Genomic DNA, 18,631 nt, shown 5'->3' with positions numbered 1-18,631 from the left:
TCATCACTGTGATGATGACATAATTCGTATAAAAGCAGGCAGGCGCTCTGTCAACATCTTAGTTAGATTAGATTACGGGCAGCGATTAAAAGGTGAAACCATAGTTTAATTAGAATACGATGAGAGTCCATCCTTCTGTTCGGTTGATGGTAAGGTTTTTGGCTTTATTGTACACTATCTGTTTGGTACAATACAAGTGCTCCTTTCCTGCTGACCAGCTAGCCTGTGGACATCACGATGTGCACGCCAATGAGGGTGATACCGCCATATTGAACCGTTCTTTATCTTGGCACAACCTGGTGCCAAGTGCCAAGTACCACTACTGGATCGCGGAAAGCAACAACTCGGCCGACAGTGAGTTTAAACTCAAGGAGACCGATGAATCGCATTTAAAGCTATTTGAATTACGCCTTAATGAAAGTGGATTTTATAAATGCTCTCTGCAGGATAAACATGGAACCGCCTTGTCCACAACCACGGCGTCTGAAAACATCACCACGGCGACCACGCTGCCTGACGACGTCTCCACGACGACCACGCTGCCTGACGACGTCAGCACGGCGACCGCGCTGCCTGACGACGTCAGCCCGGCGACCGCGCTGCCTGACGACGTCAGCACGGCGACCGCGCTGCCTGACGACGTCAGCACGGCGACCGCGCTGCCTGACGACGTCAGCACGGCGACCGCGCTGCCTGACGACGTCAGCACGGCGACCGCGCTGCCTGACGACGTCAGCACGGCGACCGCGCTGCCTGACGACGTCACCACGGCGACCACGCAGCCAGAGGCCACTACGAGGCCCAGGCCGGTCCCAGCAACTCCCCCGCCATCTGATCCGCCTGGCGTTAACATTGTTCTTCTCGCTATCCTGGTCCCGGTTCTGTCCGCAATAGCTGTATTAGCAGGAGTATGGGCATATCGTTCTACAGGAGAGGAAATCAGGAAAGATTTGATTGATGATTGATTTATTCATTATTAAACAAAAGGGGGATTTCTTCCAAGGTTATTATGAATGAGGAGATGGCATGGGTTGTAGCTTGAGAGCAATGATTAATTAGCTTTCTGTGTTGTGTGATATGTTAAGTAATTTTTTTTTTTTCAGAGATAATGTCTGTGTATGATATTTCCTTGTGGTGGTTCTTTTTCCCTACAAACACTAACATAACTGACACTGCTGCCAGAACAACCTGGCACTCCCTGACAACTTCATGTAAAGCTTGTCAGACAGTATAGTACACACTGCTAGTTTAACCAAGGGTCCTTTATTTTTTATTTTTTTACGCTCAGAGTTAGATGAACACTCTGGGTTTTAACAGTGTACAATCTTTACTGGACAGAAGATTGATGCTCTGACATGCCAAGGGCATGTCTTAACGATGCTAGTTGGGTTTAGTTTGAAGAGATGTCTCTACATCAGGTGATCGGTCACATGCACACTTTATCTCACTGTTTCCCAAACAGTGAGATAAAAGTGAAGGAGGAGTTCATGTGGAGAACCTCCACCTCCATGCCGACCTCTCCTCCTCTCTGGAATGGAGTGGTTGTGTTTTAACACAGAGCCATTAAGGCCAGATGTCTCTCAGCACCCTGATCCTCATTAATGTCTCTCTGACTGGAAAATACCAGCTCTCTCTCTCTTGAATGCATATGACTTTTACTTTGTCTCTGTCGGGTGGAAACCTCATATGTCCAAAACTGCTACTTTTTATGTTTGTTTTTTTTGTGACGCTGTAGTATGATCAAGTGGGGCGTTAATTAACTCATCCAGTGCCACAGGACGTAAAATACATCCTATGTAAGCCCTGTGCCACAGGACGTCCCCAAAAAAATTGGAAAAAAATGTTCAGAACCCAAGATATGATGATTTGAAAATGTTCTGCTCCATTCACTTCTTGTTTAACTTCTTACTGAAAAAGGCTGTCTCTCGGCTCCTCAGCACTTTTTTTTACAATGAATTTTGGCTGTGGCACTGAATGTTGAAAGTTAGAATATGGAGATAAGAGGTTTCCGCCCGACAGCAACGACTCGTAACAAAGTATGGTTACACTGTGGTGGTGTTGCTACTTCTCCACCAATGTGTGTGTATGTTTGCGTGTGCGTGCGCGTGTGTGTGCGTGCGTGTGTGTGTGTGCGTGTCCTGTCCACTGCATCGCTGCACCACTAACATCAAAGATGAACCTAATTAGAAAAGCCGGAGTTCAGAGCTTTGAAGGAAGAAAACACTCAGCAGTTACTTGTACCTCCCTACTGCAGTGGTTCTCAAACTTTGAGAATAAATCTCCCAAATGGAGATGTATTTGACCACAGACTCCCATCTGAAAACATTTTGTGCCAGGGACCACCCCATACTAGATTTGTGTTATAATGTTTAAAAAATATTCCAAAATGTTCTCTTCTTTTTCCCCTAGATTTTTTGAAAACAGCCGATCTACAAGCTCACAACGCATCGCATTGCGATGCGTTGTGAGCTTGTAGATCGGCTGGGGACCCCCTGGAATCCCCTGAAGGACCCGACAGTGCCCTAGTGGAGTGTACAGTACAGTACCAGTAAGACTCCCTAATCGGGAGATAAGCGACCGTAGGTCACATGTATACAGAAGAGGGCTGTAACGGCGATTGGTTCCTAGTTGTGTGGGCAATGTATAGTTTTGTTTGGTGGTCTAAGAAATGTGGTGGCAGGCATGTTGATGACATGAGTGTACACATACTGTGTAGTGTGTAGCAATTTGCGTGTTTTTAGGGGCAAAACTGTAGGAGTAGTGGGCAAAAATGTGTTGTGAAAAGCGGCCTGAAGGTGGCGCTAGAAGAGGGCCATGTGAGAAATTAGGGGTGGGGTGTCCGCGTTGCCTTGGCGGACGAATAGGTACCGGCCGCGGCTCTCCCGGACGCTCCTAGCCCGAGTTACGGCATTTTATGTGAGCTGCAGTGGCAGGGGGTCCTCCACTGGGGGCGCCACCACTTTTGCATCCGTTCTGGAGCACCAGGAGTGGGTGGTCCCCGGGAATGCCCCGTGAGCAGCCCCGTTGGGGTGGTCATTTGGTAATTTGTCCACATGTGCTCATTTTTTACACTTGGGGGTCCCCGAGGCAGCTGGGGGTCCCTGGAGCTCCGGGGGTCCTTGGAGGGTGTAGTTTGGCAGGTAAGGAGTGTGTGTGCAAAATCTGGCATGGATCGGGGCAACGGGTGCGGAGATATGAGCAGGGCAAAAGTGTGACGGGACGTGTGTGACGGAGGGACGGGACGTGTGTGACGGAGGGACGCACGGACACCTGGAGCAGGTTTCTATAGTAAATGCGACCTACGGTCACAATTAATGTGTTCCTGTTTAAATCGGATTCCTCTCTCTCAAGTCGCTGTTGCTGTTTTTTTTTATGTATAAATGTAGAAATTAAACTGCACATCTGTGGAACGCCGCTAAAAAACACAGTGTCGATCCAGTAAAAAATGGCCGCCGAGTTGCCATGGCTGTTCCCCGTTGGGCATAAACAAGCACGCCACTAGTGTTTATAATATGGCTGCCCTGCCATGGTACCCAGACCGAGGCTGTGGAAAAACCCAAGCGAGCGTAGGTCCCGTTTGTAAGATGTGGAGGCTAAACATTCCTGAACCGTCCCATAAACAAAGAGCAAGTCTACAGAAATAACCGGAGCTTGTGTCGCTTTGGGAGAGAGAGAGGCTATTAAAGAAAACACTGGAACGCACATATAAGCTCTTCTTGAAGGCCAAGGTCAGTCAGCTCAATCAAACCGTGATGGATCGCTCAACTCTTATTTCTTAATATAAAACTGTCTCCTTTGAAAAGTTCCTATGAATTCATGTGAACCTTCAATTTGAGCAAACACACATGCGCGCGCGCACGCACACACACACACACACACACACACACACACACACACACACACACACACACACACACACACACACACACACACACACACACACACACACACACACACACACACACACACACACACACACACACACACACACACACACACACACACACACACACACACACACACACACACACACACACACACACACAGCGGTCAGAAGAACAAGTGGTCAGAAGTACCAAGTCATTTTTTTTTGTTTTTCAATTATTATTATATTTTGTTTTATATTATAATGTTGTATTATAATTAGTATCATTAAAATCTTCTGTGTCGTGCCAATTATTTGCGGGCCCACTACAAATCTCATCTCTGTCGCATGGAAACCTCATATGTCCAAAACTGTTACTTGTCAGCATTCAAATTCAAAAATAGCAAAAGCAGCAGATCTACAAGCTCAAAATGTGTCGCTTCGCACGGCGTTTTGAGCTTGTGGATCTGCTACTTTTGATGCTTTTGTGTGACGCTGTAGTATGATCAAGTAGGAGGTTCATTTACGAAAGAACACAACAACTTAGAATATGGAGAATATGGAATAAGAGGTTTCTGCCCGACAGCAACGATATAAACTGCTCAAAAAAAGTTCGGAAACTTAACTTCGGTCAATTATTTCTCCCCTTTAATAATACCAATTGGTATTGTGTTTTATATCATTTTTATCGTTGATTAGTCACCTTTACAACGAGGTACAGCTTGTAAGGATCGTGCATTCTTGGAATGAGCAACACAGCTAAACGTGTGGGTAGCGCCTCCAAAAAAATTGCCAAAATCACCCAATATGCTTCTGTTGGTAATTACTCTTGTTTTGAGCAACCTGTCAGCACACACCTGCTGAGAGGTGTGTGCCAGTAGTCACAGGTGTGTGACTGCCTCACAGGTGAGTGACTGGCACCTGAACATGGGTTCTGCAACTTTGTTGAGTTTGTACTCCAAGCAGCAACACTGCCCCCATGGAAAGATGCCACGTTTGTCCCTTCAGGATAAGGCCCGTGCAATAGGGCAAGTGAAGCTGGTGTTCCGTTATGCAGAGTAACAGCATTATTTGGTGTTAGCCCTGGTACCATTTCCAAACTTAGGACCAAGTTCTGTGAGACAGGTGAAGTCAACAAGGAAGACAACATCCCAAGACCCCTTGCTTCACTGAGGAACCATAGATTTACAGGCAAGATTTGCACAACGGTACCAAAGACAGACGTCAAAGTTGCAGGGTCCATGCTCAGGTGCCAGTCACACACCTGTGACTGGCACACACCTGCCTGCAAATGGTACCAGGGCTGACATCAAATAATGCGTAATCTGCGTAACGGAACACCAGCTTCACTTGCCCTATTGCACGGGCCTTATCCTGAAGGGACAAACGTGGCAGTCCATGGGGGCAGTGTTGCTGCTTGGAGCATACATAAACTCAACAAAGTTGCAGAACCCATGTTCAGGTGCCAGTCACACACCTCTCAGCAGGTGTGTGCTGGCAGGTTGCTCAAAACAAGAGCGATTACCAACAGAAGCATATTGGGTGATTTGGCAAATTTTTTGGAGGCGCTACCCACACGTTTAGCTGTGTTGCTCATTCCAAGAATGCACGATCCTTACAAGCTGTACCTCGTTGTAAAGGTGACTAATCAACGATAAAAATGATATAAAACACAATACCAATTGGTATTATTAAAGGGGAGAAATAATTGACCGAAGTTAAGTTTCCGAACTTTTTTTGAGCAGTTTATGTCGTATATACCATCACGGCCCACAGGTTGGTAATAATGGCTGAACTGGGTGAAGTCAAGCCCCCAGAACCACGGTAGAACAGTGAAGCGGCCGTCGCCTGGTGGTCAAATCTGGGATAGCAACACTTCCGCATTTAAAACGCTACAGCGCATGCGTCTACCGTAAACCCTAGTGTGCCTGCTCATAAGTCTACGGCCTGCTCTATTGGCTCCGATATTGGTACTTCCGGCAGACTTCCGGGTGCTTCAAACGCCAATGAGCAACTTTCATTGAAATGAATAGCTGGGGGCGGGGCAGTCCGCCCTCTAGATTTATTACATCTCTATGGGGTGTAGTCAGGCTCTGGGTGAAGGACTCGGACACTCACCACATATTCAAAGACCAGAGTCAGGGTCTCCTTGGTGTGGATGATGTCGTGGAGCAGCACGATGTTTGAGTGCTTCAGGCCTTTCAGAAGAGATGCTGCAGAGATAGAGGAACCACAGAGATATAGTTGTTAAATAGATTATTAAGATTCATTATTATTAGATGTGTACACTCTCTAGGAGCAGTGGTTCTCAAACATCATGGGGTCATGCCAAGGAATCCCAAGTTGATCTGGATATTTGGCTGTGGACCCCCCCCCCCCCCCCTCCCCATCTCACAAATACCTCCAGAAGCAAAGATTTGAGTAAAAAAAAATATATATATTCAAAGATTCGCTCCAATTATCACAATAAAAAAATAGCAGATCTACAAGCTCATAGCGCGGCACGAAGTGGCGCGCTATGAGCTTGTATATCTGCTATTTTTGAATAACCAAAGTATAAAATAAGGGTTAAAGCGGAATTGTGACGCTATATTAACTAAGAACCCCTGGGGGTCCCCGGACCCCACTTTGAGAACTAATGCAAGGCATGACAACGCTTCATGCCTTTCAGAAGAGATGCTGCAGAGAGAGAGAGAGATCGATAGAGGGAGGGGTTACAGAAAAAGAGGGATAGAGACAAACAGACATAAAGTAGATACACAGAGAAACAGAAACAGAGAAAACAGAGGGAAACAATAACAATTACCATTAGAATTTAGGTAATTAGCACACGCTCTTATCCAGAGTGATTTACAATAACACAAAGTCAATAAACACACAAATAGAAAGCAGAGAGAACAGTGCCTCAAGAAACTAGGATACCAGGTAAACAATGAACCATTCCGTCTAAATAACTTGCTAAATCTAGATCACATTCAGTACATTTGTGGTAGAAAAAACAAAAACTAATCTGAGAATTAAAAAGAAAAACATGAGAACAAGTGACCATATCGTGGTCAATTGGTAGCATCAATCGAAAGAGGCGGCGGCAAGAAGGGGTACTACTGTAGTCCAGTGGCTTTATGCCATTTCTTAACTTTGTAACATACCGCTACAAAACGGATAAAAGCGCTACATTTTGTATGAGGCTTCTTTAGGACCTACTGATGGGACGGGGAGACCCCTGTTACTGAACATAGATGGACAGACAGGATGTGAGGTGGCAACAGCGTTTTGCGCTTGCCAGCGCTTTATGCTGGTGAATATCATGGTGAATATCTTCTAAATCATTTAAATATACAGAATGCCACCAAAACCATGTAAATGAAGGAAGATGGAAGAAGAGATGGAGGAGATCAGGACAACGTTGAACCGTCTGTCAGCGGAGATAGGAAAGGTCTCCAAGTAACAGACACGGCTGATCGATCTCATGGGCGAGGTGAAACACCTCAAAACAAACAAGTATGGATTCTAGCCTAGGGGCCCAAACAAATAATCTAATTTAAAAAATCTCATTCAAAAACAGGCCGATACATTTCTTGGCCAATAACTTTTGAACTATAATATTCAACCGTAGGATTCCTCTCTGGATTCCTTGGATCATGACCCAACTTCCCATAAAGGCCCCACCCATTTCTGCTTTCAAGATTTTCCGACATATTGCGTTATCTTCAAAACAAATATTTTGCTACTACAGTACTCAGATAACAGATTTTGTCCAAAATTCACACAAATCGGCACACATTCTGTCTTTGGTCCAGGGAAAAAAGGGGAAACGATTTTTGATGGTATGACCTATGATTCAAAAGTTATAGGCCAAAAAGTGAATGGGCCTGTTTTTTAATTAGATTTCTTTAATTAGATTTTTTGGGGGGGCCCTAGGCTAGAATCCATCAGTCATCAGTCCAGAAGCCTCATGAAAAATGTGCCGCTTTCATCCGCTTCGTAACGGTAACTTTTCTAAGCCACCTGACTATACAGGGAGAGCGATGTCCTAGGGGGCTGAGGTAGAGTCTGAAGAGATGAGTCTTCAGATTACACAGGAAAATTGGGTTTGCAGTCTGCAGTTGTGACTGCAATGGGGAGTTTATTCCAGCCAGGAGTGGAGAGAAGAGTGTAGGACGTGCAGAGCTTTGTCCAGGGTGTTTTAGAGAAGGCTCGTACATGCAGTGGTGGAAAAAGTACTCATATTTTGTACTTAAGTAAAAGTATCAATACTGCAATGTAGAAATACTCTGTTACAAGTAAAAGTGTTCCGTGTTCAAAATGTTACTTGAGCAAAAGTACAAAAGCATTGGCATCAAAATAAAATGTTTGAGCAAAGCAGATCTACAAGCTCACAATGCGTCGCATTGAGACGTGGTGTGAGCTTGTAGATCTGCTATTTTCAAATAGCCTATATAAAACAGGGCTAAAGTGGTTATTGTATGTTTTATAATATAATCATTTATATCTGCAAAGTAACTAGTAACTAAAGTTTTCAAATAATTGTAGTGGAGTAAAAAGTACAATATTTGCCTCTGAGATGTAGTGGAATAGAAGTAAAAGTATTAAACATTGGAAATACTCCAGTAAAGTAAAAGTACCTCAAAATTGTACTTAAGTACAGTACTTGAGTAAACGCACTAACGTACATTTAATGTTAACGTTAATTTACGCAACTGCGTACATGCAGCATTCCTGTGTTAGCTGATCTAAGAGAGCGGGAGGAGGGGGTTGTATAGGGTTGTATCAGGCCTTGAAGCTATCTATGGGGGTTTGGTTGCCTTGTAGGCCAACATCAGTGTTTTGTACTCGGATATAGAGAGAGACAGAGAGAGGTGTACCGGCGGGAGAGACAGACAGAAATAGATTCAGTGAGAGAGAGAGAAACGGTATAACGGAGACAAGAGAGGAACAGAGGGAAACAAAAGGATGGAGGGAGAGAGAGAGAGAGAATAGGGAAACGCAGCTCATTATTGGGGATGAGGCACAAAAGGAATGAATCGCTGTAATCTACGCCATCATTAGCCGGCATCATTACAATGCCAACGTGGGAGCGCTATATCGTATAGCGTGGCATCAAACAGCAAGACAAGCTGGATGTGTGTGTGTGTGTGTGTGTGTGTGTGTGTGTGTGTGTGTGTGTGTGTGTGTGTGTGTGTGTGTGTGTGTGTGTGTGTGTGTGTGTGTGTGTGTGTGTGTGTGTGTGTGTGTGTGTGTGTGAGAGGGGGGATTTGGGAACAGATTAATGTGAGTAGGCAAACCGAGGAGGTTGGATTTGCTGCTATAAATTCTCACACTAATTCGTCAGCTACTCTGTGATTAAATGGAAGCTGTACTGTGTGTGTGTGTGTGTGTGTGTGTGTGTGTGTGTGTGTGTGTGTGTGTGTGTGTGTGTGTGTGTGTGTGTGTGTGTGTGTGTGCAGAGGAGAGGAGAGGGAAGGGTTAGCTATAGACGCTGCCTGGGGCAGACCTCTTCACAGGCAAGCAAGTGAGCTCTCTGCCTATTGGGGGGGGGGGGGGGGGGCAACTGCAATTAGCGGTAATAGTTGCTGTTGCACAGCGTCAACGGTGCTTTCACTGAAACATGTATCTCTTCGCTGTCGGGCAGAAACCTCTTATCTCCATCTCCATCTCTTATCTTCTAACTTTTTGTGTTTTTTCGTAAATTATCGCCCTAGCATCACACAAAAGCATCAAAAGTACAGCTGATCTGTAAGCTCGGAATGCGGCGCGAAGTGACGTGTTTCGAGCTTGTAGATCTGCTACTTTTGGTATTTTAATTTGAATCCTTAAAAAAAAACTGGTTTTGGACATAAAGAGGTTTCCACCCGACAGAGACAATGTACAAATACTTATATGAATTATTTTTAAAACTGTGAGATGAGTTATTCCAAGTTGCAGGCCCAGCAGCACACAAGAAAGTTAGTTTGGGTTTTTTAGGTTCCTTTTAGGGAAAGGCCTCCTCTCTGTGGTACTAGACAAACAGCTGATGAGGAACCGACCACATCTGGTTACAATGAATTGACACATGGGGACCTATTTAATTTGGAAGGGGGAATGCGTGGTCGGCATAATAAGCCCTTTTTTTTCTTATCACAGAGGGGCCTAAATGGGATTTTCAGACCGGTGCCAATGTGATTCAATTAACACACACCCCAAGTTCTCTCCAAGGACAGCAGACGACCTCCAATATAGCCAAACACATGTGCCGACCGAGAGCCGCCGGCGAGTCAGTGATGGAGGGAGGACTCATGAATGCATTCAACCTGCGTCAACACCTACAGGACTTCAAGAAGAAAGACCTCAGCAAAAACAAAGACCTCGGCAGATCAAAAGCAATGCTGGAATGAGTGAACGAACACACACACACACAAAAAGAAGAAAGAAATGTCACCAATTTAGAGATCCATGTGCCATCCTCTCGTCTGACAGGGACAGAGTGGCTGGTAATCAGCACACACACACACACACACACACACACACACACACACACACACACACACACACACACACACGCACACACACACACACACACACACACACACACACACACACACACACACACACACACACACACACACACACACACGTTTGTAATATATTTGTGAGGACATCAATATGTTAGCGCACCGATTTTACGAATGCCGTTTTTACAATTGTTTGCAACCCCACCCCTAAAGCAGACCCTTTATCAGATCTACAAGCTCACAACGTTTGTGAGCTGGTAGATCGTCGAGAGCTTGTAGATCTGCAATGTTTCGGTGCACAACTAAGTATAATTCAGGCATAAATCCAACCCTATAAACCCAGCCAACTCTACAAATATATAGTTTAACCATTTCTCTTGGGTGGACCAGGAAAATTGTCCTCACAATGTCTTATTTCTCAAATGCTGCTACTTGAGGGGACATTTGGCGCTCGCAAGTATGGTATAGTAATACAAGAACACACACACACACACACACACACACACACACACACACACACACACACACACACACACACACACACACACACACTGCAGTATCTGTCATGTGAATGCCGTCCACGTAGCGTGGCTTGGAGCTTCCTGCACCAATAATTACTGAATTAGTTCAATTTCAAAGTGTCCTTCTGATCCGCTCACCGGGAGGGGAGGTCGGAGAGCGGTGGTGGGGTGGAGAGGTGGGAGAGTGTGGGGGGGGGGGGGGGGGTCGGGGGGTCAGTCTGTGTCTGTGTGGGGTGGGTGGGGGGGAGCGAGGACACGCTGGATGGCTCTCACACATCAAACAAGAGGCTGGTTTTCTCATCTGAATTACAAAAGGCTTGAGTCGCGCCCGGTGAGGTGAGCGAGTGCCAGTGGTGGAAGAAAGATGTACTCAGATTGATTTTTATTTTTTTCCTTCTTAAAGCTACACTAGGTAACTTTTTCAAAAAAACTAGAGTTTTAATTGTATATAGTTAAATTGTATATCTTTTGTGAGTGGCAAATGTTTCACAACACCCACTCTATGAATTTCACCCCTTTTATAAACATATTTTCTATTGAAAACATTTTTGTACTTTTACTTTTGGTACTTCAAGTACATTTTGATACCAATACTTTTGTACTCAAGTAAATTCTGAATTCCGGACTTTTACTTGTAACGGAGTACTTGCAGTATTGATACTTTTAATTAAGTAAAACATTTGAGTACCTTTCCCACCACTGCCAGAAAAACAGACCAAAGACTTTCACAGAGTCTCTCATCATGCCAGGAGGAGGAGAGGCCAACCAACCAACCAATCAAGCCAAGGTCCTGAGTGAAGCAGGCCGCCCCCCTGCCCAGCGTGGAGATGCTCTGCATAGGAATAAGATGGTTCGGGGCGTGGGCTGGAATGTCTATGAGACCATCAAAGCTTCGTACTGCATACGTGGCCCTCATTGCAGAGCAATAACGCACCACAGTGGCACCCAAATCACTTTTTTATGTTGCATCTATTGCCGCATAGTCTCGCGTACAGCAGCCAGAATGATCAGAGATCTCTGCCTACTGATCTGGGTTCATCTAAATTCATTGAATGTTCTTGAACCGCGGAGAAAACCAGCGGCAATGTATAACAAACCTAACGCCCACTGCTTTGAAAAAAAACGATGTAACCGTCCCCAATATATGAAGGACAAGTCTTTGCATTGGTTCTGCGATGCTTATATTTCATTCATAATGAATTGTTTCCATCCAGTTTTAGGCCAATCATTGAATTTAGATCATTATTGTTATTGCTGTCATTGTAGTTTTACTGTTGTTGCTGCTGCTATTATTGTTGATAATGCTTGTATCTCTCTGTCAGTGTTTCCTCTCTCAATATTTATCTCAGTCTCTCCTTCTCTCTGTCTCCCGCCCCCTCCCCCCCGACACGGTCGAGGTGGCCGCCCAACCTAGAGTCTGCTTGACGTTTCTTCCAGTTAAAGGGAGGAGTTGTTCGTTGCCACCGTCGGAAACAAATTGCTTTCAGGGTGTGACAACGTCGGGTCTCTGCTCTGGATGTAAAGGGTCTTGAGACAACCTGTTGTGATTTGGCACTACAACTACTACACAGTAAAATCCTTGTGTTAGACATAACGCTATAGCATCGCAACGAGACAACGAGCCTTACCTTCTCGTATCGCTGTGAAGGGAGTCCCTTCTTCCTCCTGTAGGCGAATAACCTTCAGCGCTACCAGCTTGCCGTTCACCCTATAACGACACAAGACAAAACAACAGTGGTGTTGAAAAAAGCACTCATATATTTGACTTAAGTAAAAGTGTCAATACTGCAATGTAGAAATACTCTGTTACAAGTAAAAGTCCGGAATTCAAAAAGCACTTGAGTTAAAGTGCGAAAGTATTGGTATCAAAATGTACTTAAAGTACCAAAAGTAGAAAGTACTCATTATGCAGAATGTCCCATTTCACAAGTTCAAAATGTGTAGAATATTTGAAAATAGCCGATCTACAAGCTCACAAGGTGTCGCATCGCGACTCATTGTGAGCTTGTAGATCGGCTATTTTCAAATGGCCGAAATATATATAGGACTGAAGTGGTTAGTGTGTTTGCTATTGCTATTTTTTTGCTTTGCTATTTTTATTAGAAAGAAAACCCGGACTGGATCTCTGGATCCGGATCCGGATCTTCAAATAGTAAAATCAACAGGAAGTTGACATTTTTATAAAAAAAAAAAACAGTACTGGGTTTGGTGATGTTCTATATTGTCTGAATCATTTTTGTTTGTGTTCATTTATGTGCTGAAAGAGTGACTTTGAGAGCTGTTTCAGCGTACAATGTAAGTCAATGAGGAGCATATTTAGAGTTATCAATTTCTAATCAATGGAGCAATCATTTTTGATTTCTTGTCCACCTTTGGAGTTACATCATGGCAAGGTAACTACACAGCCCAAACCTCTACCAAAGTGGTCTTGCCCTTTAAGTAGAGTACTTGAGTAAATGTACTTAGTTACTTTCCACCACTGCAAAACAAAATGTTATCGTGCACATGGTTTCATGACATGAAAACAGAGAGAGTCAATAAGACCTGGCGGAGCGGCAATCTCTAAAAAGTCGATGGAATGCAATTCAGGGGCAGCGGTGTGAGACTCCGTACAAGCCGATTCAAGGGATTTACAAGCCTCACCCATCAAACCCATTGTAGTGCAGACAAAACACAAAAATAACTCCATTATTAGGAAATATGGTGTCGGCCGCCGATGTGATTTATTTTAGAATTTTCTAGATTTTAATTAGCAAAAAATGTGACAAAGCGGTTCTTGTCGTGTACTAAATACAAATTGTTGAATGTACGGCGTCTTGCGAATCGTTAAACAATTCCATTCCCTGGTAATCTAATGAAAAGGATTGTATTTCATGCCTGGGCTGTGAGAGCGCTTTTATTGCAGTGATATGAAAAATTGTAATTGAAATTAGAGTGTGCAGTGTAACTGTTATTACATTAAACTGCAGTATATATCGTCTCTGTCGGGTGGAAACCTCATATGTCCGAAACTGTTACTTTTGAGGGATTCAAATTCAAACATAGCAGAGGTAGCAGATCTACAAGCTCGAAATGCAGTGTGGTTCCGAGCTTGCAGATCTGCTACTTTTGATGCTTTTATGTGACGCTGTAGGATGATAAAGTAGGGCGTTAATTAACGAAAAGAAACGGTTAGATAGGATATGGAGATAAGAGGTTTCTGCCCGACAACGATATCATTCAGTCATGGTTGTGATTTTAACAGTGTGTCTCATCAACTATGCAAGAGTAAACAACGCTTTGACACTGATTTAATGGCAGCCATGTTTCTTATATTTCTGCTTTGATTTTCTCACCTGCACACACTCGCCCGCACGCACGTTTGTATTACTATACTTATGAGGGCATCAACATTTAGAAGACTATTTTATGAATGTCAATTTTGTTTATTGAATTGGTCTTCCAATTTTTGGAAGTGCCGAAGTGCAAGCTCACAATGTGTCGTTGTGCAACACGTTTTGAGCTTGTAGATCGTATATCTTCGGTGAGTTTACACCGGCACACAACTAAATAAATAAACTACTAAACCTACTCTAACCCTTAAAGTTCTTAAAGTGGGGCCCGGGGACCCCCAGGGGTCCTTGGGGGGATACCAGGGGGTCCCCAGCAAAATGTGTTAATAAAGTCTCACCGAGTGCCAAGCTTGTATATGCTATTTTTTTTTTAATCTTGAAAATGTGTGCAAATCTTTAAATCTTTTTCTTAAAAGGCGAACATTTTTAACACAAAACTTTGCTTCTGGGGGTCCCTGCCCTGGCACACAAAAAGTTTGAGAACCACTGCCCTAAACATAACAAGAATAGGATACCAGGTGAAACGTTGCTGCCTGTGGAATCTACGTGCCCAGAGCGGTTGGAAGCAATGGAAGGGGCTTTTTTTTTTCTTCCCCCAAGCTGAAATATGCACGGTCACACGGACACACACACACACACACACACACACACACACACACACACACACACACACACACACACACACACACACACACACACACACACACACACACACACACACACACACACACACACACACACACACACACACACACACACACACACACACGTTACTCACTTGCTTTTGCCTTTGTAAACGGTGGCGTATGAGCCTTCTCCCAGCTTCTCCAGCTTTTCGTAGGAATCAGCCTTTCCAAACTTGGGGCTTGTGGGCTGATGGGAATAAGAAAGAAAGAACAAGTTAAAATCCCCTATTCTGGTGCGAACAAATTCATAGTAAATAGAGATCAACAAGCTCACAACGTGTGGCACCGTGCATGGCCCGTTGTGAGCTTATACAGATCTCACAAGAAATCACAGCTCAAGAACCCTGGGGGACCCGGGTCAACTAAATATATAGGGTTTAAGTTCTCAAACATGATGTCAAGGATCCTAAAATTGATATGTATTTGGCCGTGGATGACTATTTGAAAATATTTTGTCAGATTTATCAAATGTTTTTGTTGTTGAAAATAGCATAAAACATAAAATAGGACTTAAGGGTTTCAACAGTTCCTCATTGTGCTGGGGACCCCCTGGAACCCCCTCAAGGATCCCCGGGGGTCCCCAAGACCCCATTTTGAGAACCATTGCTTTAAGTGGTTAAAAAGAAATAAGACCATTTATAACGCCAGCGAAATGTAACTCTCCATTGGAAGGCATTGAAGTTGGAAATAGATGTACCATGTATATTCATTCATATATACACTGACTGTACATTTATATGTTTGATATACACTGTGATAACGTATTCAGATAACCAGAGCAGATATATATATATTAGTTTATCTTTTCTGGTGGAAACCTTATACTGTATGTCCAAAACTGTCAACTAGGAGCCAATGGCGGGAGCGGAGAATGGGGGAGACATGTGAACATTTTGGCTGGTTGAAGACCAAGCGTGCATTCATTAAGACCGGGAAAGCATCTGTGTCATTTTAAGATGTGTTTGGCTAGTCAAAAATAGCAGATATACAAGCCCATAACATGGCACAGAGTGCCACGCTATGAGCTTGTAGAGTAGTATGCTATTTTTTGAAAAATCATGAAAGTGTGTGCAAATCTTTCAACATATATTTTTTTAAGCAAACATTTGTGACTCAAATCTTTGTTTCTGGGGATTCTACAAATGTCTTCTAAATCCTATCAGTGGTTCTCAAAATGTTCATGTCAAGGACCCCCAAAATGATATGTATTTAGTCGCGGACCCCCCATCTCAAAATATGTTGTTCCAGGGACCCCCCCCCTCTAAAAATGTAAATGCTTAAAACATATATATATATTCAAAGATATCAGCTATTTTTGAATAGCCTAATAAATCTTAAAATGACACAGATGCGTTCCCGGTCTTAACGGGAGGCCAGTAAGGAGAGAGTTACAGTAGTCAAGTTTTGATATGACTGAGGTCTGGATAAGGAGCTGGGCTGACTCCTGGGTGAGGACGGGTCTGATCCTTCCATTCTTATAGAGTGTAAACCTATATATGAATTGTTGGATGTTCCCTACAGAGTCAAAAATAAATTAATAAGGGTAATAATAATAATAATAATAATAATAATAATAATAATAATAATATGGAGAAAAAAATGTACAATCGATAAAAAGGGCAACAGTAATAAGACGAGAGAACATACTAAACATGAACAGTTAAAAAGTAAAATGCATTGGAGAGGATCAAGCAGCAAGTCGCCCGTAAAGTGCAAAGTGTCACGATCACAACTTGATGTGATTTGGTGGCACAACACAAATTAAATTGACTCGACTTTGACTAGCATGTAATCCTTAAGCGCTAACAGAACAATGCGTTCGTGTGTTCGCTGTTCACAGAGAAAAGAGGGATTTAATGAGTGTTTGGTGAGCCGTATAGCTCTCGGAAAAAAAAGAGGCCCTGGCGCTGCCTGGGAGCCACGGACCTGGAGCCGGCGGGTGTCACGTTTCTCACGGATCATAAGGTTCTGACAGGAGGCACAAAAGTATGATGGATGACACGTGACAACCCGAGGTAAGAGGAGAGCCAGGGGAACGCGACTTCTACTGTATCTTGTTGCGTAACGTTTCACGCCCTGGAAAACGTCCATTACCTGCTACTGTACACCCTCCTAATCAATGATTGAATGTCAACGGCTAAACGCAACCTGCAAGGGCACGATAGGAACTAGATACTATAGACAATAAAGACTGGACAACAAAGACTAGAGACTACACAATAGAGACTAGACACGATGGAGCAGGGGTAGGCAACCTTAGGCACGGGTGCCAACGTTGGCACAGGGGAGGGTGATCAAAGGCACACTGGCATAAGTGTGAGAGAGGATTTTTTTCTTGATTTTTTCTTTTCTACTGTTAAATTAAATCCCCTAACATCTGTATGCAAATTACATCCTGCACATAATTCTACATTCTTTCAAACTCTTAACTCTGACTGGGGAGGGAGTATGGGAGATAGGTGGCTTTTCGAGTCGAATGATCATTACATCCTGATGCGAAAGAAAATATTTCTAAAGAAGAAGAAGAAAATAAATAAAGGTTGTTATGTATTATGGACAGTCATAATTATTAAACTTAATATTGATATGGCACACTGACTATCAAGAAAATAAAAACATGGCACTTCATGTCAAAAAGGTTGCCGACCCCTACAACAGAGATTTGTTGACCCGTTGTGAATAATGATGTCTGTGAACTTCCAAAATTATACAAGTGTGCCTTCATGTTACAGCCTACATTAAAGGCAGTTTAATTGATATATTTGGGGTTACAAACAAACATTTTTCTGTTAAAAAGTTCAACCTCTATATTCTGATAGTAATAGCTTGTAGATCTGCTATTTTTCAATAGCCAAAGAAATCTAAAATGACGCAGATACTTCTCCTGTCTAAATGGGTTAATAGACAGAAAATGCATTTTAGGGCGGGTTGCCAATTTCATCCAATCAGGAAAGAGTACCCATTTATCATCTTCAGTTTTATAGTGTTCCAGTTTCATTGTTTTGTCTGCTCACTTATTCGAGTCATTTCACTTGTTTATCCTGTATGAGTTCTCTCTCCTGATTGGATAAAATTGGTATCCCGACCTCGTTTAGTATAAAGAGGTGGAGAGACGGGGAGAACCCCTTTTTACCGAACAAAGACCCTATAGCAATGATCACTATTAGAATGTAGAACTACGGTACCACTGTGGAAGTGTGGATACACAGTCTATTGCTCAGCGCTAAGTAAACATTTTTGCCCCGAGTCTCGTAGAAGTCTTGTAGATTTAAGGAGTGTTTTGTCTAACGAGTCTTTCCTGTAATATATATACAGAACAGTAAATTGTCTTGGGTCTGTCAAAGCTTAGGGGAGGCGGTGGCAGATTCCAGACAATCCCTGGGGAATTATTTAGCTCTGCTGTCAACGCTGTCTGCTGCTGGTTGTGCATGAGAGCGTGTGTTCTGTGTGCGCATGTGAGGAGGACGAGACGCACATACAGTAACACGCACTCGCGAGCCCACATCTGCACACGCCGATGTAAAGACACACAAACACACACACACACACACACACACACACACACACACACACACACACACACGTTTGTATAACTTCTATACTTGTGAGAACATCGACATTTTAGATGTGTGATTTAATTAATGCCATTTTTCTCGCTAAATCCAAGAATAGCCGATTGTGAGACGTTTGGGGAGACAATTTTCCTCACAACGTCGAATTCTACTATACATGTGGG

At 43.5% G+C, this 18,631-nt stretch overlaps 1 protein-coding gene across 3 annotated transcripts in view; it reads right to left on the bottom strand.

Moving 5' to 3' along the window:
- cdk14 (cyclin dependent kinase 14) overlaps positions 1–18,631 on the bottom strand; it is a 210,680-nt gene that overhangs the window by 161,995 nt on the left and 30,054 nt on the right. For all 3 annotated transcript variants that reach the window (XM_084051515.1, XM_084051514.1, XM_084051516.1), the window contains 3 exons: positions 14,988–15,082; positions 12,506–12,585; positions 5,984–6,078 (listed from right to left, as the gene is read on the bottom strand). In XM_084051515.1, coding sequence (XP_083907641.1) covers positions 5,984–6,078; positions 12,506–12,585; positions 14,988–15,082 — 270 coding nt within the window. The remainder of the gene's footprint in view (positions 1–5,983; positions 6,079–12,505; positions 12,586–14,987; positions 15,083–18,631) is intronic.

The sequence above is a fragment of the Gymnoscopelus microlampas genome (assembly GCF_963454915.1).
Source record: "Gymnoscopelus microlampas genome assembly, chromosome: 3".
Lineage (NCBI taxonomy): Eukaryota > Metazoa > Chordata > Actinopteri > Myctophiformes > Myctophidae > Gymnoscopelus > Gymnoscopelus microlampas.
Note: the sequence above shows the minus strand (reverse complement) of the source record. Positions and strands in the feature narration are given on the sequence as shown.